The sequence below is a fragment of the Drosophila bipectinata genome, chromosome 3L (genome assembly GCF_030179905.1).
Source record: "Drosophila bipectinata strain 14024-0381.07 chromosome 3L, DbipHiC1v2, whole genome shotgun sequence".
NCBI classification, from domain to species: domain Eukaryota; kingdom Metazoa; phylum Arthropoda; class Insecta; order Diptera; family Drosophilidae; genus Drosophila; species Drosophila bipectinata.
Genome location: NC_091738.1, coordinates 16,258,130 through 16,285,905, shown reverse-complemented (window position 1 = coordinate 16,285,905; position 27,776 = coordinate 16,258,130). Strand labels below are relative to the sequence as shown.

Genomic DNA, 27,776 nt, shown 5'->3' with positions numbered 1-27,776 from the left:
GTTCAAAACGTTCCGCACGCTCTGCTCCACACACAAATCTCCGTTGCTCCGTTGCTCTGTTTCTTCCCGAAGACGCGTCTTTCTTGCGGCCCGAAGAATTCTTCGCAGCAGCACGCAGCCTCAAATTGTGCGTGTGCAGCTTCTTGGCCTTCTTCACTGCCTTGTCGCCCCTTTTGTCCAGCTCTCTCTCGGAAGAGAGTGTTGGTGGTTGGTGGTTCCCGGTGGTGCCTCTCGAGCGGTGTGTGTGTGTGTTGGTGGTGCTGCCCCGAAGCGCTGCCGAACGGGGCGCGCAGCCAACGTCGCCGCCGACGACGACGCAACGTCGGGAAAACCTCTTGCAGTGAAAATTTTTCGTACGTTTTCGTTATTTGTTATTCGCACGTTGACGCGACGAGACCGCGATACGAGAAACGATTGCAACTGCAGCACCAAAAGCCGCAGCAACAGCAACACCAGCAATGATCGCGCGTGCAACAGCAACACGAAGTGGTTACGCGTCACTTACAGTTAGTTTACATTAAAACCCTACACAAATCATAAAAAATTTAACAAAATATAATCCAAACTTGCCAAATAAAAGTTAATCAACAACAACAACAACATCAACAGAAATGATAAAAAATTTTCAAGTGAATAAATAATATATTGTGTATTGTTGCAGCTTGCCATTGAAGTGTCTTACAACAAAATTAAGCAATAGCAGCAGCAGTTAGAGCCGCAAATGAAACGTATTTATATCAATTATAGCCGAAGCTTGCCCAAAACACAAAACACAAACCCCAAACACGCAAACGCAGCATAATAAATAATAATAAAAAAAAAATAAAGTGTGATATTTTGATATTAGCAATTAGAGTTTACACAGAAACACAGCGTAAAATATTTGTTAAATGTGCGCCAGCAAATATTGCCCCGAGGCAAGCCCCGAAAATTGGATAATGCTTGGATAAATCAGCTTACAAAAAAAAGCAAAAAAAAAAAGAAGAAAAAAAATATAACAAATAAGAATAAGGTGAGTTAGCTACGGAGATCGCTCAATTTGCCGACGGCCCAATCAAGTCAGTTAGTCACACGCCGAAGCCGAAGCCCAAAAGCTGGCTCAGCTTTCTCAAAATGTGTCAAAGTGCGGGGACTCCGGTTACAGAACTACCCAGCTCAGCGTAATATCAGATCTGGAATAATATATACTTATGTATATATTCGTTTATAATGGTGTGCAATCGATTGCACAGCCATGAATGATGGACCGATGAGTTCATATCAGTACCAGGCCCCCTCCGGAGGAGGACGCATCATTCCATCCCATTCCCATTCCCGATTCGATTCTCTATCAAAAGTAGAGTTTGACGTCAATCGACTTGACATCGACGATCTCTCCAGATCGTGTGGCAAATTGACGCACACAAAAGCCAGAGATAGATCTCGGACCCTTAGCCCCAGTTTGAGTTCCATTTTCAGTCGATTTGCAGCCAGAGAATTTTAATTGCACCATCCTGGCCAAAAGCAGGACCTGGCCAAGAGAGCCTCTATGTGAACTATGCCAATTGTCTACACCTGAGCTGAAGAACTGGCCGGCTAGTTGACAAATTTGTATGCACGCGCTTTAAAAGTGCAATATTAATTAATTCCAGCAACTCGATCTGTATGCAGCAGCCGCAACAGCTAGTTGCAAGTTGCTTAGTCGAGGCAATTAAATCGTATGTCATTCATTGGTAATTTATACCATTTAAAGGCATGAAGGCGAAGAAGATCTAGGTCCGGTGTGTGGTGCCATCGTTTTGTTTCTTCAACTCTAGGATATTGCCAGGACTTGACACTGTACTTAACAATTAGCATAAGTTTAGTCTTCTTTTATTTATCTATTTTTTTTTTTGGTGAAAAAACCAAAAATGTGAGCTTTGTTTTTCAACTGCCAGCCTAGTCTCGAACGTTTGATCGATCGCTCTAAACCGATTCCGATTCCGATTCGATCGGCGATAAATGCAACTTGCCATGAAAAGTGATGCCTTAAATGGGCATTAGGCTATTGCACATTTCTCAATATGTCGCGCGAGTCTGCGAGTGATTTTTTCTCTGTTTCTCCAGCTCAGAGACAGAGATCTGAGCTGTCTCCTCTTGGCTTTATACGCACCGCGCCTTATATGACGAACGGCGACGTCTGCCGCCGAGTGCTGTCCCACTGCTTTTGGCATATAAAGCAGCCTGACCACCGCCGTACCACCGCACCACCGCATCGCCCCAACCACCCCATCGATGGGGGCGGGCAGTGGTATTTTATTTTATTTTTTCTGGGCTTTGACGAGGTCCGAGTTCCGAGGTCCGAGGTTTTTCAGTCTCGCACCCGCACGACAATGGACTGCACACAAAAATTTGCATTTTCCACACACAACCCACACTGCTTCTATTTCTACCTCCCCCTCGAGGTGTTTTTTTTTTTTTTAAATGGCTTTCGGGGTCCCGATCCCAGTGGCCAGGTTCATTGGTTAATTTATTTCTGACACAGCCTTAAATTAACAATTTTAATACGGACCAGACCCAACACCCCGGCCAGAACAACAAAAGAGCGCGCATTGAAATTGAGACGTTCAGCGAAAAAAAAAAATAAAAAATAAAACAAAAAATGCACACACAATACAAAAAGTTACAAAAATAAAATAAATTTACAAAAAAACAAAAGCCTGTAACAGAACAAATGAGGTGCCGGGGAGTGGGAGGAGAAAGGGGGCATGTGTAAAGTGAAATAAAATTCTGGCGCGTTAATTAACTTTAAACGATTGAAAACGAATTGATTTGGAGAAGCCATTTGATTTGGATTAGTCGTGCCCGGTTCAGAAAACAATGCCAGAGTCTCCAAAGGGTTAAAGCTTTTGGCCCGAACCCGATTCCAAGCCATAGGAGGAGGAGTTGCCAAGTTAAAATTAAAATTCAATCATCACGTGTGCGTTAAGAGAGACGGGCACACAATCAGACAGATCATTGGAGATGTTAATTGGAATGCGTTAAATAATAAAACAAAGACATGTCTGCCATGTCAGATGCCGCGGTTGCCAAGAGTTTAACACCTCTCCGGGCCAACATCTCAGATTTCTCAGGTGGATACACCAATAGGGCCCCCAGATTTCTCGGCCCTGGACATGCGTTGTTATCATGCATTTGATAAACGTTTTGTTTTTCATTAGAGCCTTCCGAGATCTGAGGGAGGGATCCGATCGGATCGGATCGGATCAAAATCAAAGCAATGGAAGAGCAGACAGATCGATCACACCCCTTCAATTAGCGGTGGATTCCAATGAATTGTGGTTTAAGCCAAAATTTTTTTTAAGGAAAACTAGTTTAGTTTGAACTTAAAATTTAAGCTCACCCAAAAAATGCACATTCTTATCTGGAATATAAAAATATTCCCAAGTACTAAATCATATTTTTTTCTGCGGTTAAAATATATTCCCAGTCTTTAAGTTTAACGCTGGGCAGTCTGAGGTTTGCCTTAGATAACTTCTTTCCCACCAGCCAAGGCTATATTATTTCATATATTTATTTATTTATAATATACTATTTTTTTTGGCAACTAAACGCACTTCTCAATGAAGTGAGTTTTTTGTTTTAGTTGTTATTGGATTTTATTTTTTTGGTGGGGCCACCGAGGCAGCACGTACTTGAAAACAACTTTTAATCTCGAGTAGTTTCAATTAACGTCATTGGACTACATAGATCGCTGATTACGGATTGAATGAGCATTAAAAGTATATATAAATAAATGCCCGACCGAATGCCGATTCCGATGCCGATGCAGAGCAAAGTGGAAATAGAAAATATAAACGAAAACAAAGTTAAAATCGTGCGCGGAGATTGTGCGATTGTACGGCCACCCACCGCACATGGTCGTCGCTGTTATCGGCGGGAAACCATACATATATATACTATATAGCACCCCACCTCGCCTATATAGCCGCTTGATCTGGTTGTGGTTCTGGTTTCGGTTCTGGGGTGGTGGTGGGCCTATCTGTCCTTCGATTTACGTCACTGCTCGAGTCGCAATTCATAAAATACTCGCCTCAAAAAAATAATTCTATTCCGCCGGACACCCACTTGGGTGGGTGGTGATGGGCGGTGATAAGGAGGCCGGCGATAAGCAAGAGTGGTCAGTGGGTGGTGGGTGGCTTGGCTCATGGCTAGGTGGATTGGTCTAGGAAATTTACGAATTGTTGCATAAAGTCAACCGATTACTTGTGACTCACAAGAAATGTAAACCGTTTGTGCACGATCTCTTTGATTGTTGTCGCACTCTTTTGATTAGGCCAACTCATAAACCGAAAACCTGTTGCCTCTCAGCCAGTTGGCCAGTTTTCCAAGAAAATTTGCAACTCTTGTGCCTCGCTAGATGGCTGGCTGGCTGGTCAATATTTTCGACGAGTTTATAAGCACAAATGTCTGTCGCATAAAACTTAATTGTAATGTTTGTTTACGAGCTCCATTTGCTGGATTTTTAAGATTTTCAAATCCAAAAAAAAAAAAAACAAAGTTGAAAATAAAAACGTGCCTCACCACCCCCGTTGAACTAATGGCGGCCATAAATCGTCGCGTATCTCAAATATGAACTGCACTTAATTTTTGGATCTCGGCAAGTGCCTAATTTATGTAATCCCCCCTGCTGTTTGCTGGCTGATTGTTGGTTGAAACAAGGAAAGTTCCTCCTCCAAATGGTTTTAAGTAAGCGACAGCTAAACACAATATACATACGACAAAAAAAAAAAAACCGAATAATAATAATAAAGAAATATCTTCATGCCAACAAATCCATTACAGTCAAGTGCGCGACAACAGCAACAGCAAATAAATAAAAATATATGTATGAGGGACAGAGGGCCAGTCTGACGGACTGACCGACTGACGGACGGACGGATGGTGTGCGTCCGTGTCGGGTTAAAAAAATTAACCGAAATTTTATTAGTATTTGCGCAAGCGCAAGCCAAAGTCAACCTCAAATATTTGACGAGCGGAGTTGACCAAAGGAGCCCGACATTTTGGAGAGGGACGGAGGAGGAGGTGGAGGTGGAGGTGGGGGCGGCATCTGCATTCTCTCTCTTTTTGGCCAAGATCGAGGGAATGAAACGGGCCTGGTCCAGAGGTCCAGAGAGACCCACTGCTTGAGGTGCCCCAGCCAGGCTAAAGGCAATTAGAGTTGACACTTTTGGTTTTCGGTTCGCATCTTTCGTTTTTTTTTATCGTTTAGACTTAAGATCTGATGATACCCTGTAAGTCTTTTACTGAAACCAAATTTCTTTGTTAACACACCCCCACATGTTTTGGTTAGTTCACCTTTAAAAATAACTCTGTTTATTCAACTGTCAAAACTCGCAACAATACAATCACCTTATTATAGACTTTTTGGCTTTTAAGAAAAGATTTATGGTGTTGTTAATTTTTATAATTTAAAAATCATAGGCTGTTAATAATTAGATTGACATTTTATAAGCTTAAGATATATTCAGGGTATTTTTAAGATCTTGCTGCTTTTGTTTTAGCGGCATCTCCTGATCCCTGAACCAAAAGGGCTAAAGAAGTTGTCCGCTGGCTTAGCTGGGTTTCTTTCTTTGTGTTTTTTTTTTACCTTTTTTTTGGCTTGGTCTTAGTTGTGATGATGGCGTTGACGTGCCCAGGGGACAGTTTAATTTTCACTAGACATTGCCCACTTAAAAACCATTTTCACTTGAGACGTGACCGCTCGCCAGATCTTCTCCACCATTCCAGCCGAACGTCTAACGTTGCGTCTTGTCTCTTGGCTTTTTGGGCCTGGGCCTGGGCCTAGGCCTGGAGTTAACAGGTCCGGGGGATCTGTTATTTATGGATCAATATTGACGAAGAGACACTCGGAGGAGAAGGGGCACGCGGAGAAATATCTGTAAAATAGCCAGGCAACATTGTAAACAAAGTGTAAGCCGCTTTGTTGTCGACACCTCCCAAAACACCGCCCAACCGAAGAAACCCATGGAAAAGAGTGTCACTAAAGCATTTTTCAATACGATTTTTCCCCCTTACCCCTTACTAGGCCAAACAATGGAGCCCGGATCGGTGACAATCACAATGGGGCAGGTGGAAAAAATAGGAGGATGTGGTGGTTAAGTCAAAGGTATAGGCCATAACACCCAACTAATCATAAATTTGTCGCGCGATTATTTTAACAGTTTTTCTTAGGATCTTTTGGATTTTTTTTGGGGGTTTCTATTAATAAAAAAAAGTAGTATCTGGCGAGTGATTCCAATGAGTTTAGTCAGCGTTGGCTGACTTATGGTTTTAGGCTTCAATCCGATGTTAAATGAATATGTAAATTACTTGTTATTATTATGTTTATGCATATTTCCAGCGGCTTTCGTCTAACAAATGTGTTTCTTGTTTGTTTATTTGTTTTCTGTTTGTCTCTGGTTTCTTCTTTTTTATCTCGTCGTTTTTTAATATATTTTTTTTGCCGGCACGTGTGTGCTTAAGTTGGACTAGTATACCCTGCCCAACGTTTTTTTAATCTTTCCAGAGGAAAAGGAAAGCCTGTTGAGTCGCCTACTGATTTCCGCTTGCAATTTATTCGCAAGCAAAAAAATAAAAGCAGTCAGAAACTCTGGAACTCCAAGGGCTGAAGTTTCAAAATTCCAAGACATACGTTTCGCCTTTTCCCTTTTGTTTTTTTGCCTTTTTTTTGAAGAATTTGTGGCAGCGGCAACAAGAGAAATGCATTGCCACAAAAACCACAAGGAATGGAGGAATTGTTTCTCACGCTTGCCCTTAAGGACTTTGAGGTCGAAAATAAAAACAAAACCAGAAGAGAAGAGAAGGAACGACACCCACGACAGGCGACAGGAGGATGAGAAGAAACCCCAAGCCACCACCTCCACCGCCTCTGCTGCCTGGCCTCCAACACTCCGATTCCACTTGACTGAAAGAAATTCCTGAAAGCCGCTTTTCGACCAATAAAGTCTTATTATATACTCATCAATTCAGCAGCAGATAAAAGTCAAAAACTTTGAGATACGCTCACGCTGGATGTCGTCGATGCCGACTAAGGCACAAGTCAGATAAATTATAATTAAAGCAGACGAAGAAAAGGAGAAGACACTGCCCAGTCCGGCAGACTGGCTCTGTGGACTGGGGCTCTGAAGTCAGAGCGTATTTAAAATACGAGTAGAATCTCGCTTGCATCTCAAAACACCGACGCCGACGCCGCCGCCACCGCCGCCACACGACCCGAAACCGAAAACGAAAACTGAAAGCCGAAAGCCAGGCCAAAACCCCGGGCCAAAACCGTCGGATAAACAAAACAAATAAACAGCAAAGAGCCAAAGATCCACAGAGCCGCAGAGCAGACGTCGCATAGAATCGAGCTTCAGTCAGCGGCAAGAAAACACCTGTCAAACTGGTCCAAAGACTCACCGACTCAAATTGAATCTCCGAGGGGAGATCCGCTGCTTTGTATAATGACTTGGCAAAGGATGAGGTCCACCGATGCTGCACCACAACAAAAAAAAAAGGTTGCACCCGAAAACCGAGAAAGAATTTAGAAGAAAAAAGAGACTGATTAGCCAGTTATTGATTTAATTGAAGGTGCAACCCGAAAAAACGAGGGAAAAACGGAAGTTATTACGCAACCTGCAGTGGTTCCCTTTGATTAGATTAGATGATGCTGCAGAATCGTCTGCTGTCTGAGTCTAATTACCAACCGAAGAAGAAAGTCTTTTTCCCAGGAAGGGAGAGGCAAGCAGGAAGTGCCTGACAAGCGGAAAAAAAACCGCCCAACTTGGGGTTAAGTGTCAGGGTGTCAGCGTGTCAGGGGTTAACATATCCCACAAATCCTTTCAATTAGTTGGCACGCAAGGACAAAGTTTTTACAACTCAACTGGCAACCGGCAACCGGCAACTAGTATCCAAAATATCCACAAGATACAGATACTGGCGCAATCAAATTACCAAACTAATCGCATGCAAGGCGCACAAGTTAAATGTGTCTGTGTATGTCGGCCGAAAGTGTGGATTACTTTTCCGGGTTTTTGGGGGTGGTGGGTGCTGTGCCTTCAAGGGAAAAGTGAAATGGAAATGGAAAATGGTAAGCGACTGGCAGGGGGTTGGGAGGCTTTTATGCCGCAGTTTAAGGCGTTATGCAAAACAACTGCAATGCGTGCGTGTGGCAAAAAAGAAGAAAGTTTTGAAAAGTGGGGGAGCACTAACTGACGGAACAACAAGCCTTGTATGAAGGAAAAGGTATAAAGACAAGGAGGTGCAGGAGCTGGAAAGGAACTTTACCCGACAGGCGACAGGAAGTGCGCAAAATGCCACAACTTACGACCGCATTGTGCTGCAAGCTCTTTAACCTGAAATGCTAAGGAGCATGCTCCTCTCCCTCTTCCCATCAGCGCCCACCAGCCAGCTGTCTCTTTCACAGCTCAGCCAACTATCTCCTTCTGTTGGTGCACGTCTCCGTTGATTTCCTTGCGTTTGTTTCGCTGTTTGGCCAACAACTATTAAAGTTGTTGCATGTTTGGAGCTTGTAAACAAGCTTGTCGCTTCGGCCTATAAAGTAACAAAATATTATTAAATTAAAACTAGGAGGTGAGTCGTAGAGGGGAGTGGCGGGGCTGGTGGAGTGATGGGGAGGCGTGACTCCACCCACCAAAACACCAATGGAGGCACAAAATACCAAGGCCTTGTCTGTGTTTGTGCGCCGAGTCTATCTGGGGGCATAATTATGGATTTGCCAGAGGATGGCGATGACCACGTCGACTGGTCATTAACTGCCTGATGAGCCAGCAAGGGGGGGAGTAGCAAAGGCAAGAGGGGGTAGGCGGGTACGAGTGGCACAGTAGCCAATGCCAAGTGGCAGCTTCAACGCTCACCAGAGAGGTACCTCTGCCGCTGCTCTAGCCCCTGGGCCGCATAAATAATTATTAGCAATTGTCTGCAGGTGCAACAGCAACTTGCAACTTGCAACTCGCAGCAGAAGCGGCCACAGCAGCAGCCACTCCAACAACCTGCTAGCTTATTGTTGATATAGCTCACTGCAATTTGAGCATTTTTCACATTTCCCCGCATCGGCCATCAAAAACAAAAGACTCAAGCAACGAACTTGATCAGGATCTTTGTTGAAATTGTTTTTTTTTTTGTGTAGCCATTAAATAAGGTCACCATTAAAGAGGCCAGTGATGGCAGGAGGAGGGAGGTGGTGTGCTGTTTGGGCCACCCACAGACTCCAACGCACCGCAAAACCACTCGACCAGGTAGCCAAGAAAAACACCAGAAAACGTCTCCACTCAACCACTGCCAGCCCTCCGAATGTTGTAAACCACTCGAAAATGGACGAGGCAACGTCGTGGGGATCATGGTGATCATGGGGAGCAAGTGGGGGGTGTACTTTTGAGGTAGGTAGAAATTATTAACTGACATTTTAATGATGATAATGATGAGGCCCCGTTGACGTTGCCCCTGCAACTGCGTCGGTGGCTAGACCTTAAACCCTTCTACCGTTCTCCATTCTCTTTCTGTTCCCCCCACTCCCCCCAAAATATAAGTAAAGTAAAAGATAAACCAGGTAGAAGCCCAGCTTTCTGTTGATGTTGCATCGGCGTGATTTTTATCAGTTCAACTCGACTGGCGCCAGCTTCATTTTCAGTCACAAGTTGCCCTCCCAAAAAAAAAATAAATATCCAAAATCAAATGGGGCAGCTCGAGCTGTCGATCTTAGAGTGCTTCATGAGAGCTATGAATTTTAATTGATTTTGGTTCTCTTCACTCTGGTCTAAGAAAGTCCAGGGAATACCATAGAAGTTGTAATTCTTTTTAGCTTTCGTTGCGCTTGTAAAGATACCTTTTTTGCATTTAACTTAGTTTTTGCCTTCCAAGCCGTGGATGAAGCATGAAAATAGGTTTTCGAATGCAGAGAAAATAAATTCTTCTTAAAATATTTAAGATATATAATTTATTATCACAAGAACTATAATCAGAAAGACTACTTTAAAGAAGCTTTTGATTTTTATTTTTGTTAAGAATGTCTGCCAAAGTCTTTAATATTTTTCTTGCAGTGCTTTTCAATTTTTGTGCCCCTCTACCACGTTGTGGCTAATTTCCGAAGCACCCACAATTCGCTGCAGCAGGATTCATTGTCAGTTTGGCGAGGCAGCGTCTGTTTGCAACATGCTTAATGTCATGCAACACAAGCAGCACCAGCACCAGCATCAGCATCAGCAGCATCGGCAGCAACAACAACACACTGTCACTGTCATGCATCATCATCTTGGCGGAGCTGTTGTTGTTGTTGTTGTTTTTTGGAGTCTTCTGGCTGTTTGGAAATTATTGCATGTCTCTCCAGCGGGGCTTCAACCTGCCAGAGGAACAGACTCCAGGAGACTCGGCCGAGACTCTCAGTGAGTGATGCGATTATCTGCAAGATTCGCTTATCTACGGTGATCCATCAGTCGCAGTCTGCAGTCTGCAGTCTCCAGTCTGCAGGCTTCAGTCTGCAGTCTGCTGAGCCCAGTCTGCAGTCTGAAATCCTGTCCAGCCTTTGGCTTTCGTGCAGAAATGTAGAAATACTCGTACTCGAAAGAAATGCGTACGCCTGCGCGGGCGTCCGACTTATAAATTAGAATGTGAGCTGCGTATGCGCAGGTATCCGAGGGATACACTGTATCTGTATCTTTATGTGTGTGTTTTTAATTTACTCTTTACGCTGCGGCTCCCACGGTTGAGCAGCCTGACCACCTGAGATGGCCAGCAGCAGCAGCACCCGCTAGTTGCAAGTTGCAAGTTGCTGTTGCAGTGCCTTGTGGTTTCTTATTTATTTTTTTGTAAGCTTCTGCTGCCAGGAAGCTGACTTGGGCTTGGCTAAAGTAAACCACAGTGTGCCTCCTTTTTTGTTGACTTTGATTGAAAGTTGACACAGCCAAGCGTTGAAAACCACATCCGTGGCGTTGCCTACGCAGCAGTGGCAGCAACAGCACCACCACCAGTACTAGCAACAGGAGGCAGGCAACATCGCTGCATCTCTATGCAAATGCAATTAGTTTTTGATTAAGTTGTAGGCAGCCAAAAAAGTGAGATAAAAAAGTGAGATGGTACGAGATGAGGCAGGGAGGGAGGCAGACACTGAGACTCTGCAACCAAAGTACACTTAAGCGCTGAGCCAAGCGACAGACCGTTAAATTGTTGCAATTACTGGTTGCTAGTTGATGTTGCTGGTGTGTGCGCGACGCCATATTGCTGGTAAAACAATATGCATAGTGTATGTATGTGAAGGAGTGTGGGTGTGTGTATTGTTGGAGCAATTGTTGCTGTTGCAGTTGCTGCTACTGAAGTTGCCTCGAGCAATTGTTTAGCACGCGCTGCTAATTTTGCAGTAGTTGCTGCTGCCGGTGCTGCTGTTGCTATTTCAGTGGCTGCCAGGCAGCAATTTCTACGTTGCATGCACGCCTCGTTGATTGTAGTAGGTGTAGTTTTCGTTGCATTGCATACCTCCCTCGCAGGGTGTCCACTCCACTTCTATTTCGCCGGCAATCATTTTAATAGCAGCTCTTTCGGTGGTCACTGGTCAGTTCTATGTAATTTATGCCCGCAACTAATTGCATTTGAAAGTTTAACTGCAAAAGTCAAACGGTTTTCAGATATGCAACGATATGCCATATGCATGCCATAACCCAAAAACCCAAGAAAACCTCAAAAAATAAAAACTAAAAAAATATTCCCACAACTGAAATAGATTTTCCCTGTTGCGTGGCTCATTTGAAATTCGAATTTCAATAACGCACACAAAACGATGTTTATCTGGGGCTGGGTTTTGATTTTTTTTTTTGAGTAGGCGTTGTCGAATAGTAGTATTCAAGACAAAGATTTTGAGTGCTTTGGTCCAGTTCAGTTCACGCACAGAGATTCAAAGATTGAGGGGCCAAGGTTCATGAGATAAGCGGAATGGATGGGAGCGGCTTCTGCTTTGCTGGAGAGTCGATCGATGGTTGTTTTGGTTGTGGGGGTGCGATAAGGGGAGCCAGAGTTTATCAGTTTCCAGCTTACAGCTTACAGCTACTAGCTACCAGCTAACAGCCACAGCTGCGCAGCTGTGAAAAGCCTTCAGCACAGATACAGATACACAGCTACAGATACAGATACTATTTGCGGTATAGGAACAAGTTTTGTTTAAAATGTTTCGGTTGTTTTTTTGGCTGCATATTTGTTAAGGTCGCACAGCTGCACAGGAATATTGAACACAGAAACTGGTCACATTGCTGCTGGTCATATGCCACATGCAACCGCAACATGCCATGTTGCATGCCTAATTGCAACAGGTGGCAATCGATTCAATTGCACCCGCCAGCAACGAGCAACATGTCGCAGCTACGCCAGCAACATGCCAATTAGTAGCCAAAACAAAGCACCCGCACTCCTATATTGTATATAGCCCCCACACCCCCATCCCCTCCTCTTAATGCTAATCAGGTTGACAATTCTCGTTGTAAATTGTTTAAATAATTAGCAAATAATAGCAGCAATTGTTTTAATCCCAAAAAGGCAGCAACCACAATTGCAACTTGACATTTGTTTGCCTTTATCGCAGCAGTTTTGTTCACTTTTTTTTGCTACTGTATTAATGAGCAAAAAAAAAATTATAATTTATTGAAGGTGATTCTAAACGTTTCCCCCATCAATCAGTCGGCTTCCTTTAACTTTGATATCTCTTTCTAGCCAAAAACTAAAAAAAGAAACCCCATATATACCCTTAATGTTTGGCCACCGTTTTGCGGACACGCCCCCTTAATTTGCCAGACATTTGGTGGGTGGATACCTCTTTTTTTCGGCTGGGTAATTTTGTAACTAATATTAAAACACTTCAATCAATCAATGTCTCGGGGGAAGTAAGTCCGTGGAGAGAGGCTGGCCTGGGCTGGGTTGGTTCAAAATTTTCATTAAATCGCCAAGCAGTCTGAGAACGAGCTCAATTCGATCGGCCGGCCAGCTGATCGTGTTTGTATTAGCCATTTGCCTAGGCCATTAAATATTTATGAGCCTACTACTAGAGTCGAGATCCAAAAGCCAAGATCCAAGATCCGAGATCGGAGAGTTTTGTCCAACCTGCCAACTATTTGCAGCTTGATTAATGATCTCCCAGCCAGGCTGTGTTCTGCTTTAATTACCGCAGCAATTAGTAGCTGAAAAATCAGCTCCGCCAACTGGCTGGCCACAATTTGTCATACCAGCATCATCATCATCGTCTTGGCCAAAATCTGCAATCTCTAACCAACTCTTCTCTTCCTTTTTTTCCAGACTATGCCAGATCTGCAACGATTGGAGTCGGCCGCAATCTAATTCAAAGAGGTAAGTTGCCCCAAAAAGCAGCCCCAGCAGCTGCTGCCCAAGTTTATAGGCTTTTTTTTTGTTGTTTTGGCTGTGAATGACAACCCTGGCCCGGCTCGAAGTCGCTTTGCGAATCGGCTCTCCACCTGGCCAGGCAACCTTCACAAAAAAGCTGAAACGCATTTTGAATTTAATGCGTGCGACGAGGACGGCTCAGGGGGGTGGTGCCGGTGAGAGGGAGGGAAGTGGCAGGAGGGGTGGCCGTGGCAGATCCCATTCGGATCGATCATATGCGGTTGTCCAGCTATGCCAAAAAAAAAACTGGTGTCTTGCTGGATTTTCACCTTATTGGAGATGGCATCTTAAAGCTTGACGTACTATCGATTATTTAGCCCAACAATATCGATTATTTAGAACCGATTAATAAGCTAAAAATTCTTTTAAATCAAATATAGGGATATAAAAAGTTTGTGCTTATTTTTGGAAGGTGCACCCCTGGCGTAGGCGTCTCTGCCACGATCTTCTCCTTCTCCGCCTAAGGAATCCCCAACTGCCATTGAAACCGAGTGAAGCTGAGCACTCTGGACATATTGCCAAGTCTCGTCTCGTACACGAGTTGAGCAAAAAAATAAAAATAAATATATAAATAAATAAAAAATACGTACAAAATAAAGGCAGCTGGACCTGGCCACTTTTGAAGATTAATTGCTCGCGACAGTCGCGAGTAGCGAGTCAGTGGGAGTGAGGCAGGGGGGAGGCAAGTGGCAAGGCTGCCCCCTAAAGCTGGCAGGCTGACCATAAAAATCGGCATTTGTTGGCAAACACAAAAAATTAACATGACGTCAACAACGACAACTGCAACATCGGTGGCAGCAACAACAACTCAATTGGCCAGCAGACGCGACCTTTGCGATTGCAATTGCGATTCGCGACTCGGCCAGTGGCGATTAAGGCCAGAATATCGTTTCATACACATGTACCCATGTACCCATGTTCCACGATAATGGCTAAAGAAATGCCATCAACTGGCAAGATTTCTTTCGACACGCCCCACAATTTTCAGTTCTACTCGATGTCATCACATTTGACTTGATTTTTTCTAGACGCAATTTTTTTCAAGTCGATTATATTTTTAAACTTTTTATTATATTTTTTTTTGCTGGCTTTTGTCGATTTTTTTGGCGCGTTTTTCAGTTTTTGATTTTTAGTCTGGTCGGTGGTGGCGCTTTATTCATAAATCCGTCAGCTGCATGAAATACAGCTTAATTAACAAAAAGCCAAGAGAAAAGCCTCAGCAGCAACCCGCGGAGGCGCAGTTCCATTCATTCGTGCGCCCATTGAACAACTTTTGGTCCGCGGTTTTCGGTTTTCAGTTTTCGGTTTTTGGTCTTATTTGTGCAAACTATATTTGTCACAAGCCATCGAATCGAAAGCATCCATCGACCCATCGACAATATCTCCATAATTGAGTTGGCCAAACGGGAACGGATCTTTAACTTTGGGTTAACGAAAACGGTAAATACTCACACGGGCCATAAACAAACGAGTCAAATTACAGGCGAATGAAATCAATTAACACCTGCCGGTGATGAGTCGAGCCATCGATCAAACGATCTCTGTGGCATCCAAAAGCCACACGAGCTGCATAAATTAGCCAGCAATTCGGATGGTCAAGCCATCCGATTGTCCCTCGTCCGTTGTCCAATTTTCACAGCATAATTGTGAGTTCTTTCAAGCGATCCACTCCGGAATTAGCATATCAAACACAGCATAATTGCGCTTTAATCGTGTCGAGTCTCGAAGTCTCTCTGAAAACCAGTAAGAAAACTTAAAGCCAAAGAAAATTAATTGCCTTTTTTTTGAGAGAGAATAACAGGTGGAAGGCACCCTGTGGTGCAGCTGGCTTGTAAGGTGGGGAAAAGCTAGTCAAAGAAGGATAATGTCATCCCAAGAGAGTATATTAGAAGAAACTAAATTTATAGACTTTTTAGAGCATTGCTAGTTTGCTTTCAAAGCTCTAATCGAAAGACCTTGCGACCTTACTCCCACCCCAAAGCCCCCACTCTAGCCCCCTTTGAGACCCAAACACCCCCATTTAAAAACCCTCGTCTCGGGACTTGCAGACTTGGATAATGCAAAGTGACAGCAACGGCTTGTAGGCAATCAAAATGCGAACCAAAACACGCGCAACTTGCCAATTGTACTATGTAGTTGTAGTTGTTGCTATTATTATTATTTTAGTTGTTGTTGCATTTGGTGTGGACTCCACCTGGCAACGTAAATTGAAAGAACTTGTTGCAGTCAACGGGGCAAAAATTGAATGCTATGCATTTGCTTTTGCGGTCAGGAGGGGAAACAAGCTAAAGTCATGGATATATAGAAAAGGCTATGGCACTATGATATTGACGGTGGTGCAGTGGTGCACTTTCGGTGGTTACAACTATTGATTACAAGCATCGAACAGCTCACATTACGCGGGACTGGTTGGGGCAAGGTGAGGCGAAGCTGTGCCACAGATGCGGGTGTTGCTGGCGTGCGAGCAGCAACAATCCCGATGTTGCTGCTTGGCAGCCAGACAGCAATCCAATATCCCAGCAGCAACATCGAATGGAGAACGGAGAGTCTGTAATTAATGCGGGAGCCTGCGCTGACATTTTGAGAAATTTATTGCCCCTGGTGGATTTATAGTCTGCGACATTTTATAGTTTTGGCCCCAGCAGTGCCTGTTGTGGTTAACCTGGCTTACAACCAAGCAGACACGACAAAGTGCTGACCAGAAAGGATCTCCATTACTGGATCCTGATCCCGATCCCGATCCCGATCCCAAGTCCGATCCCCATCGGTGCCGATGTGGGAACCCTTAATGCGCATCATGTGCGCGCGCGCATATATAATTTGGCTACCCGATAATGATCGGCCTTTGGCATAATAAATTTAACGAAACGAAAACAACAGAAACGGGAAAATGTTGTGCCGCAAAAGCCTTTAAGTAACTTTCAACTTGTTGCTGCTGCTGCGTATCCCACTTGCAATCTATATTAATTTTTTTTATATGAAACCAAACTGAAAACCAAAAACTGGGAACATCGAATCGAGTCACGCTGCTGCACTTTCATAAATGCCAAAAATTTCACCTGCTTTCACAAAGATGATTAAAAATAAATATGCAGCGGGGATATCTGCAGGGAGGCAGCAGTTCTTGGAGGCACCCAGCCGAAGGTTGATATACGATAATTTCGTTCTGATAATGTGACGAGGAGGATGAAACCTGTGACCCAGTTGAGGGCTTGCGTTTGGGTTTCTTTTCAAGCTTGAGCGTTTAAGGCTAATTGCAAAGATCGCTTTTGGCTGATAAACGGACCGAAGGTGGAGTGGGCGGTCTCGAAGGTTTACCCCCTTGGCGCTGACCCAAAACCTTTTACCCCAAAAAACCCCTCCATTCCCTCCACCTGCTACAGCCAAAAAAAATGGAAAAAAAACAAATACGCGGCATTCGAAGCTCGTGCTTAATGATGATTGCTGGCCCCCAGAGGTTAAAATTAAATAATTTCCGACTCCGACAACGACTCCAAATGAAGTGGAAGCGCTTCTCTAGTCCATAGTCTATAGTCTAAAATGGCGGGCGTTCCAGCCATTCATTTTGGCCCGGCCATATATAATTAGCATGAAATGAGCCAAGGGATCTATGGGTTTACCATACTTTGGTATGGTTTGGCTAAAAGAAACCATTTTTTTTTATCTCTGTTTCCGAAAGACTTTTCGCTCTTGGCGATTTTTGACTTTAGTTCTTTAGTTTTTTTTTAAGTTTTTAGTTTCATTTTCGTTTTTAGCTCTTTTCTGCTATTTATGTTAATGCAGCAATTAAGCAGCAAATCGTGTGGCTAATTATGATAAACATTTGCCAAAGCCGAGAATAGAAAATATGTAAAAGAGCTCGAAGAACCCCGCAAAGAGGAAGTGTGACCAGGCTGCAGTATGCAAAAACCAGTTTCCCCTCTCGGCTAGCCAGTCTTGCCAATTCCTTTTGGGCCCTTTTAGGCGCCTCAGTTAGTTGGCCACGATAAGGCGGCAATGGTTTAATTTAACTGCAGCACCAGCACCAGCAGCCACAGCAGCAGACGACGACAGGATCGTTGGGCTGGCCTACGTGCAACGTGCAACAGAAGTTGGTGGTGGTGGTGCTGCAAAACAAATGTGTCTGTATATCGCAGCTAAATTGACTTTGATCACGCGATCCCTCGGCCAGAGTTATAGAGCCAAGTTCAGAGCCGATTGCCGATTGCCGGGCGCGGCCTTTTCTGGCTCAAACGGAAGTATGCTAAGCAACTTGTTGCAGGTTGCAGGTTGCATCGGTGCTGGGGTATGCAACAGCACCACAAGAAGCACCAGCTGAAGGTGTATATTGCAAAAATAATTACATTTGATTGTAAAAGGCCAGCGTCGTCTATAGACTTGGCCTGCCAAAGAAAAATGTGCAACATGATTGCAGTTTACAGCCCCAGCAGCAACTGCAACGGCAGTCGAGGAGCTGCAGCAAAACCAACAGATAAAATGCATTTACAATTGAATTTGAATGTAATTTTATTTAAGCTGCGGTCAGCCAGGGGCTGTATGTTGCTGGGGTGTTGCTATGAAGCGATGCAGCGATGTTGCTCCTTGGCAATTGGCCGTGTGGCAGGAAATTGCCATTATCTGGCATTATCCACTTGGCCAACGGTAGCGTAGGTTGCTTGCCACTTTGGGTTGCAACCTGCAACTGGTAACTGGCAACTGGCAATCGTCAATCCAACGATCTGAGCGCCCCGTCTTAATTAATGATCCAAGTCCAGTCGGTAGCCACAGTGGCAACTAATTAGCATATCGTTAGCTCACATATTGACGTCAAATTTGGTCCGGGCCAATTCGCAGTCGTTTTCAAATTACAGTGATCATTTTAATTGTAGTGCGCCAAGCTCGGAATCTGAATCAGTTTCAGAGTCTGATTGAAAACGAGCACAGTAGCAACACAAATAGCAGCAACCATTGGTCTGTAATAATAAATGAGATGGTGATCAAGCGGGGGAGCAACTCGTTAATAAAATAGGGAGATGCCAAGTGGAAAATGTGGGGATCAGAGTTCAGTTTAGAGAAATTACTGAAATAAATATACGGCAGTGATAAATTGGGGCCAAAGATCTTGCAATAAATTCCCTGGCTTTCAATTCAATTGCAAATGTGGCAAAAGTATTTACATGTATCATTAATAGCGAAACGAGTACTCAACCGTTTTATTAGCATTTTACCCATTTACATGTTTTTCCCTCCCACTCAATAGGTTGGATTTCCCCAAAGTTTTTCTTACAAAGTCTGTGCTTTTCCTTTTCCACAACCAGTTGCAGTTGCTGTGTTGCTGGTTGGGGGCGGTCTCAGCAACATGTTGCTGCTGTTATTGGCTACCAGCAACAGCCCGGCGATTGTTGTAGGCGTTGGAGTTTTTCCCACTTTTTTTTTATATAAGTTTTTTATAGATATACATTTTTTTATATGATTTTTTTCGCATTTGATGAGCAGTTGAGTTCGTTGGCTAAGCAAATGGCGTTTTATTTTATTAGCCATATTTCTGCTCCGTCATGCTTTGTTTGCCTTCGAGCGAACGAGTTGCTGTTTTCTTTGCACTTGTGTCTGAAGTTGAGTCTTGGGAGTCGCGAGTCGGGAGTCGGGACTCTTGCCACCCCCCTCCCTCATCCCCTCCCCCCCTGCTGACGGCATTATCAATGCATATCACGCTGAATACTGATGTTTATGATGTCGTTTATTACGGCCAAAGACAAGTGAAGTAAACTCGAGTGAAGTGTGGCTTAAATGGCGTCAGAGACATTTGCCAGATTAATGGCCACACTCTCCATTCCCCCAATGACGGGCGGGTGGGGCAGCATGGGGCGTGGCAACTGGCAACCAGCAACAACTGTCGCAGCAATCGCACACCAACAATTTGTTTACATTTTAATTTCTGCAATTTTGTTTGCTTAACTCTGCGAGCTGTCTTCGCTTTTAAAAAAAGGCAACTGGAAATGGCACTGGTATGGTGTGGTGGGGGTGACGCCATGCCACAGGAGGCACATGGCACGCGGCTTATCGTGGCGTCGTCCAGTCCCCTGGAAGGGGGGGGAGTGTCGGCCAGAAAGGAGAAGTGTTTGAAGGGGCTACTGCAAAAAGGTTTATCAAGTTTCGCTGTGTGTAATAAGCGTGACAAATGCCAAGCAAATACAGTAAACACTCACCAAGAGATACAATATAAACAAGTAAATGCAAGGATAAATACTCTTTTTATTTAAATATTGTATATAAAGTAATATTTGCCCCCTTGTTTATGGCTATTAATTTGAGAATTTTGTTTTATTTTAAACATTATTTTGTGCCACCTTTATGGACTTGCCTCAAAAACTGGCCGTGAATCATATTTCCATGGCATTGCACATTTTCAGTTTTCTGTTCGCAGCTTGCTGACTGAAATGACAAAGCCGACTTGGCAAATCTGAGTTCTCGTTTATTTTTTTTATATTATATTTTATATATATATATAAATATTTTTTTTTTTGCCATTGTTGACAACAAATGAGCGCCATTTAATGCGCTGAGCTTCCTAGTTGTTTGAGCCACTTCATGTTGTAGTTGCAGTTGTTCGGCAATTGTTGTTCATTGTTCGTTGTTTGGCGTAATTAAGCAGCCACTTGGCTGTCTTCTGTTTTAACCATTTTGCACTTGGCTTGCACTTTCCAAGCTTTCGGTTTTTGGTTTTTCAGTTTTTTAGCTTTTCAGTTTTCAGATCATTTACGAGCACTTGGCATTCGCCGTTCCACTTTGCCAAACATTTGCTTACAAGCATGTTTCGGTGTCCGCTCTTTTTGGTCTGGGCCAGGTCTTTTGGCTGGCGACTTGTTAGCGCCATGTTTACACTTAAGAAAAAGCTTAATTAAATCTCTGATTGCCCGCAGTTTTTCCCCTTCATGATTTTTGGCCACTGAAAGTCATTTCAGCCGTGGCCAAAATTAACACTTCATTTGCCATCATTTCACACCATCATCCGAGTTCTGCGATTCCCGATTCTGATATAATCTTTGCCAAAAAAAATAATAATTCAAAATCGAAGAATTCAATGCCCTTTTGTTAGTTTAAAATTAATTTTTAAATTTCAACTCAATTATTTAATAATAAATGCATCTTTATGAGCGGGGCAATAACTTTTCCGATTTAAATGGCCAACTTCTGTTCGCAGTTAATTAACACTTGGCAAGGGTATGGACATATACACAGATATACGTATATACAGATATATATGTGGTTGTCCAAACTCTGCCAGCCATAAATCAAAAATCTCGACAACTCTCCCGGCACCCCGTCCAGAAACCAATCCTCGATTTCGCGTGCTAACAAGAAGGCCCCAAAGCGTTGGAACCTTGGACAAGTCGGGGCCCAGAAGAGAACTTCCACTGGCGTGAAAATTTATGTTTTTTTTTCCCCCCAGTTTTTTGTCCATTTTATTATATGAATATCCACATGTACATATACTATAAAGCGGAAAAAGTTGAGAGGGAAAAGCCAATGCCGTGGAAAAATCCGTTGGTGTAAAGTTTTTCGCATAGTTGTCAGCATTGCGCTGTTTAATTACCCTAATTAAGAATATTAATTGCCCTTCGGGTGGATAATAATAAAAATGGGATGGTGTGGAGGGAGTGACCCTATTCCCGGAAATAGAACATGAATTATGATATGCAAAAAGTTTCAGACCATTTCCATTTAAGTTGCGAAATCGAAAAAGTTGCGGGGCAACTTTAAAGCCAAACCGAACGACGACCAGGACAAAGGACACGCACTCCATTAAGGCCAAAAGGAGAGTCTGACATATGCGACAACAATAACAACAGCAATGCCAAGCCACTAACTGACTGGAGATAGCCAGCAAGGGGGGGACGGAGGGGGAATAAGGATACGGATACGGACACAGGTGTCCCTGTCGCTGAACCATCAACACCTTTCCTCGACTCACTAACAGACGGGTCCGGCTCTTTTCATTTTCTCAACACGTAAAGCAAACACGTGACCGTTAAGGACATGGACTCCTCCTGCAGCCGGCCCATGCTCTTAATACCATCGACCCCTGAACCCTAACCCCTCGACCCACTCCAGCACAGTTGTAGGCGCAAATTGCCAACAGAAGGACAACGGCGATGGGTGCACTGGAAAAAAATATCAGACAGGACTATGATATAGTAGCTTGAAAAATTCGAGTCTTTCTTCAATTTTTTCTTTCACTGGAAGACTGCGAGTCCCCACCATAAACTGACGGCTTATGGCAGACACAGCACAAAGCTTTGCTCCTGCTCCTGCTCCCAGCTAGGTCGCCACCCCCCCTGCATCAAGCGACTCCCAGCTACGTGCGTGTGTGCACAATATTCATATATCACAAGGATAAGCGCAATGCAGCAAACGTCCTTCCAGACGTGCCGTCGGTGTTGCTGCTGTTGTTGTGGTGCCTTGTCCTTCTGCTGGGCTGGCAACTGCTTTTAGCTCAGTTTTCGGTAGCACCACCGAGCCACCCAAAAACACCCACCCAGCCCTGCTCACCACCACCACCACACATGTGTGGTAACTTTTAATTATTTGCGAATGTTGGCGCCAGACGGCGAGATGCGATGCGATCCTGTCGTCCAGGACTGTCCTCCATTTCAGTCCTTTTCGTTCCTATCCTTCATTGATTTCGCTGACCAGAAGCTTAAAGGGAGGGCGGGAAGGGAAGGGGGCGGTGTGGTCAAGGCGAAGGCAGCGCCAAAATCCAAAGGCCCCATAAACTTTGAGCGCCATAAAATCTGCTGGCAATGCCATAAAAATACCCACAGCGGGAGTTTGAGACCAGAGGCGACTGTACCCACCACCGACCATTCTAACCCCTTGCCCCTTAACTGTACCCATTTCCCCCCCGGTTGTTCCTTTCTAGCCCCCGCAGACAAACGCATAAAACTAACGCAGCGTAAACGCCGCCGTTGTTGTCATCTGTCTTCTCGTTACGTTATATTTTCCATGCGTCTTCCCCCTCTCTCTCTCTATTTTTTTTTGGCAACTTCAGCGCCAAAAATTTATTTTATTTATTTGTTTGACTGAAAGCCAAGAAATTGCAGCATTTTGACGCTTGACTGATTGCCACGCCTCCATTAAAGTCCGTTCGGAGTTCGTTTCGTAATTAGGTTACAATGGTTACAGGGGGGCCTGTGCCTCAAAGGCGTAGGAGTGCCTGGCAACCCTGCGGTAACCCTGCGTGGGAGAACGAACTTCTTCCTTCTTTCTTTTCTTCTCCGGCGACGACATCGGCAACATTTCTGCAACATCAGCTCCTGAAAATTTTGCGTTTTGAAGTGTGATATTTCTATTAAAAGTGATTGTGAAACACAAGTGCTTTTATTAGAATTTCAATTAAAAACAAGTGATCTTAAAAGTCGAAATGGTGGTGGGTATTTTTTTGTAACTTTCATTTGATTTTTTAAAAGTGTGAAGATTTGGCCTTGAATTTTTTTCATCGAGATGCTTTTATGGTCTCTTACGTCCGTGCTTCCTTTTTTTTACACATGTATATGTGTCCATACATACATTCGTACATCGTTGTCTTGTAGTGTCTTTAAGAATCCAAATGAAAAATTGTGTTTTAGACAAAAAAGTTTATAACAAAAATATTCGCCATTTTATACTATCTTTGTAGACTTGAAAAAGTGTAGACTTGGGCCTTTTTAACTCGTTGCTTCTTCTTACGTTTGAACATCAATACATATGTATGTACGTACATCATTGCGTGTCATTGTCTTTAGGAATCGAAATGAAAAATGGTGTTCTAACCAAGAACGATTTTCACAACATTTTTCGACATTTATATCTGTGTAGACTTGAAAAAGTGTAGAATTGTGCTTATTCAACGAGGTGCTTCTTCTTCTCACTTCCGTAATTACTTTTGTGGTGCTTCTTCTTACATCCGTACATACTTTCGTGTATAAGTTCATACATATGTACATACATATGTATGTTCATACATCATTGGCTTGTATTTTCTTCAAGAATCGAAATGTAATTTTTTTGTGAAAACCAGGAACATTTTACCAAAATGGCGGTAACATCATGTCGTGTGTACACTTAAAGACTTCAAGAAGTTTAGACTTGAGTGAACTTAAAGTATTGAGAACAAATTTTTAATGTTTCTTACTCGTTATTAAATTTTTCATGACTTTTATATTCCAATTTAAAAAAAAATATTATTTTTATATTTATATAAAAATATTATGTTTATATTTTTATATTTTACAATATTATATTTTTACTAAGCCGTATTATTTTAAACTTCTTTTATTAACATAAACATATGTTTTTTTTTTCAATTACAGTACCATAAGAATCGGTTGCCGAAGAAGTCGCGGCTTTTGCTGTACCTGCCGGCGCAGGGGCTGAACCCAATTAATTTAGCTAACCAACCCAAAGGATCCGTCCCGAAGGAGACGCCGCCGTTAAAGCCACAAAAAGTTGACCTCATGACGATGGCAGAAGGCACCGACCCTATGGGGCATGGTCACCACCACGCGAACCCGCACAATCCGCCCCAGCCGCAGCCGCCGCAGCACCATCATGCGCTGCCGCACCACTTGCCCCACCCGCATCCCCCGCCGGCACCACCGCCGCACCACCTAAACCACCAGCAGCCGTTCCATCCGCACATGTATCCGGCGCCCGGAGCGGCGGCTCACTCGCCCTACGGCCAACTGCAGTATCCGCACCCACATCCGCATCCGCATGCGCTGCAACACCACCAGCCGCATCCGCACCACCATCCCCATAACCTGCCACTGGCGCTGAGTCTGCACCAGCAGGCGGCGGCTGCAGCGGCAGTGGCTGCCGCGGTGGCCACCACCAATAACCCCTCTAACAACAACAACAACAACCAGGCAAGTGTGGCCAACAACAATTTGGCGGTGCCATGGAAGCAGCGCAAGCGCAAGAGGCTCTCGGCGGTGTTGGACAAGTTGCACCACAACAACAACAATAATAACAACAACAATGAGAACCACTCGAATGGCCTGGCCTGCAAGTCGGAGCCCATGGAGATGGACGAGGAGGGTCAGGAGGATCACGACCAAGATACGGAGGATCAGGATGATTCTCTGCAGGAGGAGGATGAGGATCATGAGCAGGACCAGGATCATGAGGATCCCGGCAAGTACATCAAAAGCGAGCAGCCAGTCAGTGAGGATGAGGAGAACGAACCGGACATGGACCATGAGAATGAGGACATTTCCGGCGAAGATCTGGAGCTCTCGCACAGCGATGACAACGGTGACCAGGACAGTCCTAGGATCAGCATGAGCCCACTGCAACTGCAGGCCTCCGCCAAGGGCAATCTGCTCCAGGATCAGAACCAGCTTCAGCCATTGAACAAGGAGAATCCTCTCCACGTGGACATCAAGACTGAGATTCCCAATCCCTACGACCGGTACTTCCCGATCCCGTCGCCCTTGTTCGGCTACTATCTGCACACCAAGTATCTGAACGAGGTGTTCCGTCGTCGCCATGATCTCTATCCCTCACCGCTGCAGCACACCCCATCCTCGATAGCCTCGGAGACGGAGACATCGCCGTCGAGTGGCCTGGAGCGCAAGGGTGGCTCCAATCCTCTGCTGCCGCCTGCCACGCTGCTGGCCAATGCCTCGCCTCCTCTGTCGCTGCCGTCGCCGCCGCGCAGCGACTCGTCGGTGACCAACAGTGGAGCAGCAAGCCAGCCAACCACCAAGAAGCGTTCCAGTCCCAAGCCGAGGGGCAAAAAGGGTGAGAAGAAGCCCATGCCGCCGCCGCAGGAGCGTCCGCTGGATCTGTGCATGCGCAGCGATCTGTTGGAGCCCAAGAAGTACAAAAAGTCTGGCTCCAAATCCTCCCAAGAATCCTCTGGGGCCATGATGCCACCACCACCGGCGGCCATGAGTGCGGCCAGCAGTCTGGAGAGCATGAACGCCCTGTCGCCGGCCTCCAGCAGCCACTCCGGGCACACGCCCAGCACGGCAGCGGCCACCCCCAACCATCAGCCGCCTCCCGGATCCCCCTACGCTAATGCCATGAATGCTGCCCATGCAGCGGCAGCGGCAGCAGCAGCAGCTATGATCAAGCTGGAGATGCCACTGCATCCGTTGCACCATCAGCAGTTGCACCACCCTCATGTGCCGACCACCACTGTGGGTGTGCCGGTGATCAAGGGCGACGTAGCCTCACCCACCACCAAGGAGACGGTGGCCTGGCGCTATAACCTCGACGTGTCCCCGGTGGTGGAGGAGATGCCGCCGGGCTCGGATGTGGCCTATGTGTGCCCCACCTGCGGCCAGATGTTCTCGTTGCACGACCGCCTGGCCAAGCACATGGCCTCGCGGCACAAGAGCCGCAATCCCGCCAACGACATTGCCAAAGCCTACTCCTGCGACGTCTGCCGCAGGTCCTTCGCCCGCTCCGACATGCTGACGCGGCACATGCGCCTGCACACCGGCATCAAGCCCTACACCTGCAAGGTGTGCGGCCAGGTGTTCTCCCGCTCGGACCACTTGTCCACCCACCAGCGCACCCACACCGGCGAGAAGCCCTACAAGTGTCCCCAGTGTCCCTATGCGGCCTGTCGCCGGGACATGATCACCCGGCACATGCGCACCCACACCCGCTACGAGTCCCGTGGCGGCTCGCGGGAGGAGCGCCGCGAGGGCAGGGGCGATGGACGTGAGGGCAGGGAGTCCCGCCGCGGAGGCGGAGAGCGCCTCAGCGAGGAGCCCAACTCGCCCACTTCCCTGCCGCCGCTGCTCGACATGAAGATGAACATGGGCCTGGGAATGGGCCTCAACATGGGCCTGCCCATGAACCCGATGAGCCTGCTGCAGGAGGAGCTGTTGCAAAAGTCCCAGCCCGGCTTGAGCCTGGGAGGACCCATGCCCATTGTGGTGAAGACGGAGAGCGCCTAACGGTATCTGGCCAGAAGGTTTATGACCTGCTAAAAAAAAAACACACACACAGACACACAACAGACACAACAACAGAATCCCAAAAGCAGGCCCAGCTTAGTGCTAAACAAAAAAAAACAAAAAAAAAATATTAACTAGAGCAGTTTGTACTTGTACCGGAAATCTCTGCGAAGACTGAGGAAACTAATTACTACCTACAGTTTAAATAGGCTAAAAACAAAAACAAAAAACCACAAACTAATTTTTTATAAAAAAAGAAAAAGAAGAGAGGAAAAATAGAAGAGAGAAAGAGAGGGCAGCACTCAAGACCACCCAACGTATTAGCACTTAACTAGTTCTAGTTGCTAGATCCTTTTGCGTTAATCGAACCCCTCCCCGAAAAGGAGTTTAGACCGACAGGCAGGATCTTCGATACAGCTAGCAATTCCATGTTCCGCAAACTTAGGCTATAGGCTATAGCGTAGACTATATACATACATATATATATATATAGAGTTAATCGATCAGGACCCTCGGACGGTCTGGTCTCTCAGCATTTTGAGCAACTTTGAAATTACTAGACTATATAGTAATTAAATAGGCGTGCCGCACATCGGAGGGCATTAGACATTTACTCCTAATTTTTAATTAACTCTTAATTTATTTGTAACCCTACTCAATAGCCTGTAAACCCATACCACAACAATTTGTATTAATTTAATTTTACTTATTTAATTAATTTACGCTCTACACATAACAAACAAAAGACAAAGAATTCTCCCTAGGGCACAAAATAAAAACAAACACAACAACCAATTCTTCAAAGAAACATAAACTATAAAAAAACACAAAACAACTCTTAAAAAACAATTCCTTTTTTTTGTTCAACAAAAACAAATTTGTTAAATTAAAATTACCTTTGTAATTTGATTTATGCTCTCACACCTACTTTCCACTACTCTTATATTTTTTGTTTTCATGAAATGAAATTAAAACATTTAAGTTTTCTTTAGTACCTAAAAGCCACTTTGGATTGGACACGCCCCCCTCCCTGTCTTCCGCCCCTCAAGTGGGACAGTTGGTTCTGCCAGAGGGGCGGGGCTAAGACTAAGGCGGTGGGACTATCCATGTTTCAAGTTGAAGTTTTTCGTTATTTATTATGAAATGAAGGAAAGCCCCTATCCGCTTATTGATTATTAGTTTTTAGCTAAACGTTTAAATAAATTATTAACTTATGTTATTCTAGTTGGTTATGATTAGCACTTAGTTCAAAAGCGTTTTTCACAAAATAAAACAAAACAAAGTCCCCACGAAAGGACAATGTCATACAAAACAGAATTTAAATTGAATATGATTTGTTTTTTATTTTATGGGTTTCTTATTTTTCAGCTTATGGTTTTCATATTATTTTGAATTATTTTATTTTATTCTATATATTTTTCTATGCTCTCAACATATTTTGAAGTCTAGCCG

The 27,776-nt window shown here is 44.6% G+C and overlaps 1 protein-coding gene across 2 annotated transcripts; it reads left to right on the top strand.

Annotated features, from left to right (window-relative positions):
* Positions 1-27,652, top strand: klu (klumpfuss). Of its 2 annotated transcripts, XM_017232144.3 has the most exons (3): positions 1-1,012; positions 13,291-13,341; positions 23,724-27,652. In XM_017232144.3, the coding sequence occupies exon 3, from the start codon at positions 23,868-23,870 to the stop codon at positions 26,322-26,324; it is 2,457 nt and encodes an 818-aa protein (XP_017087633.2). In that variant the 5' UTR covers positions 1-1,012; positions 13,291-13,341; positions 23,724-23,867; the 3' UTR covers positions 26,325-27,652. The 2 variants fall into 2 exon arrangements, with proteins under 2 accessions (XP_017087633.2, XP_070136241.1); XM_070280140.1 differs by lacking the exons at positions 1-1,012; positions 13,291-13,341 and adding an exon at positions 22,784-22,801.
* Positions 27,653-27,776: the final 124 nt, after the last annotated feature.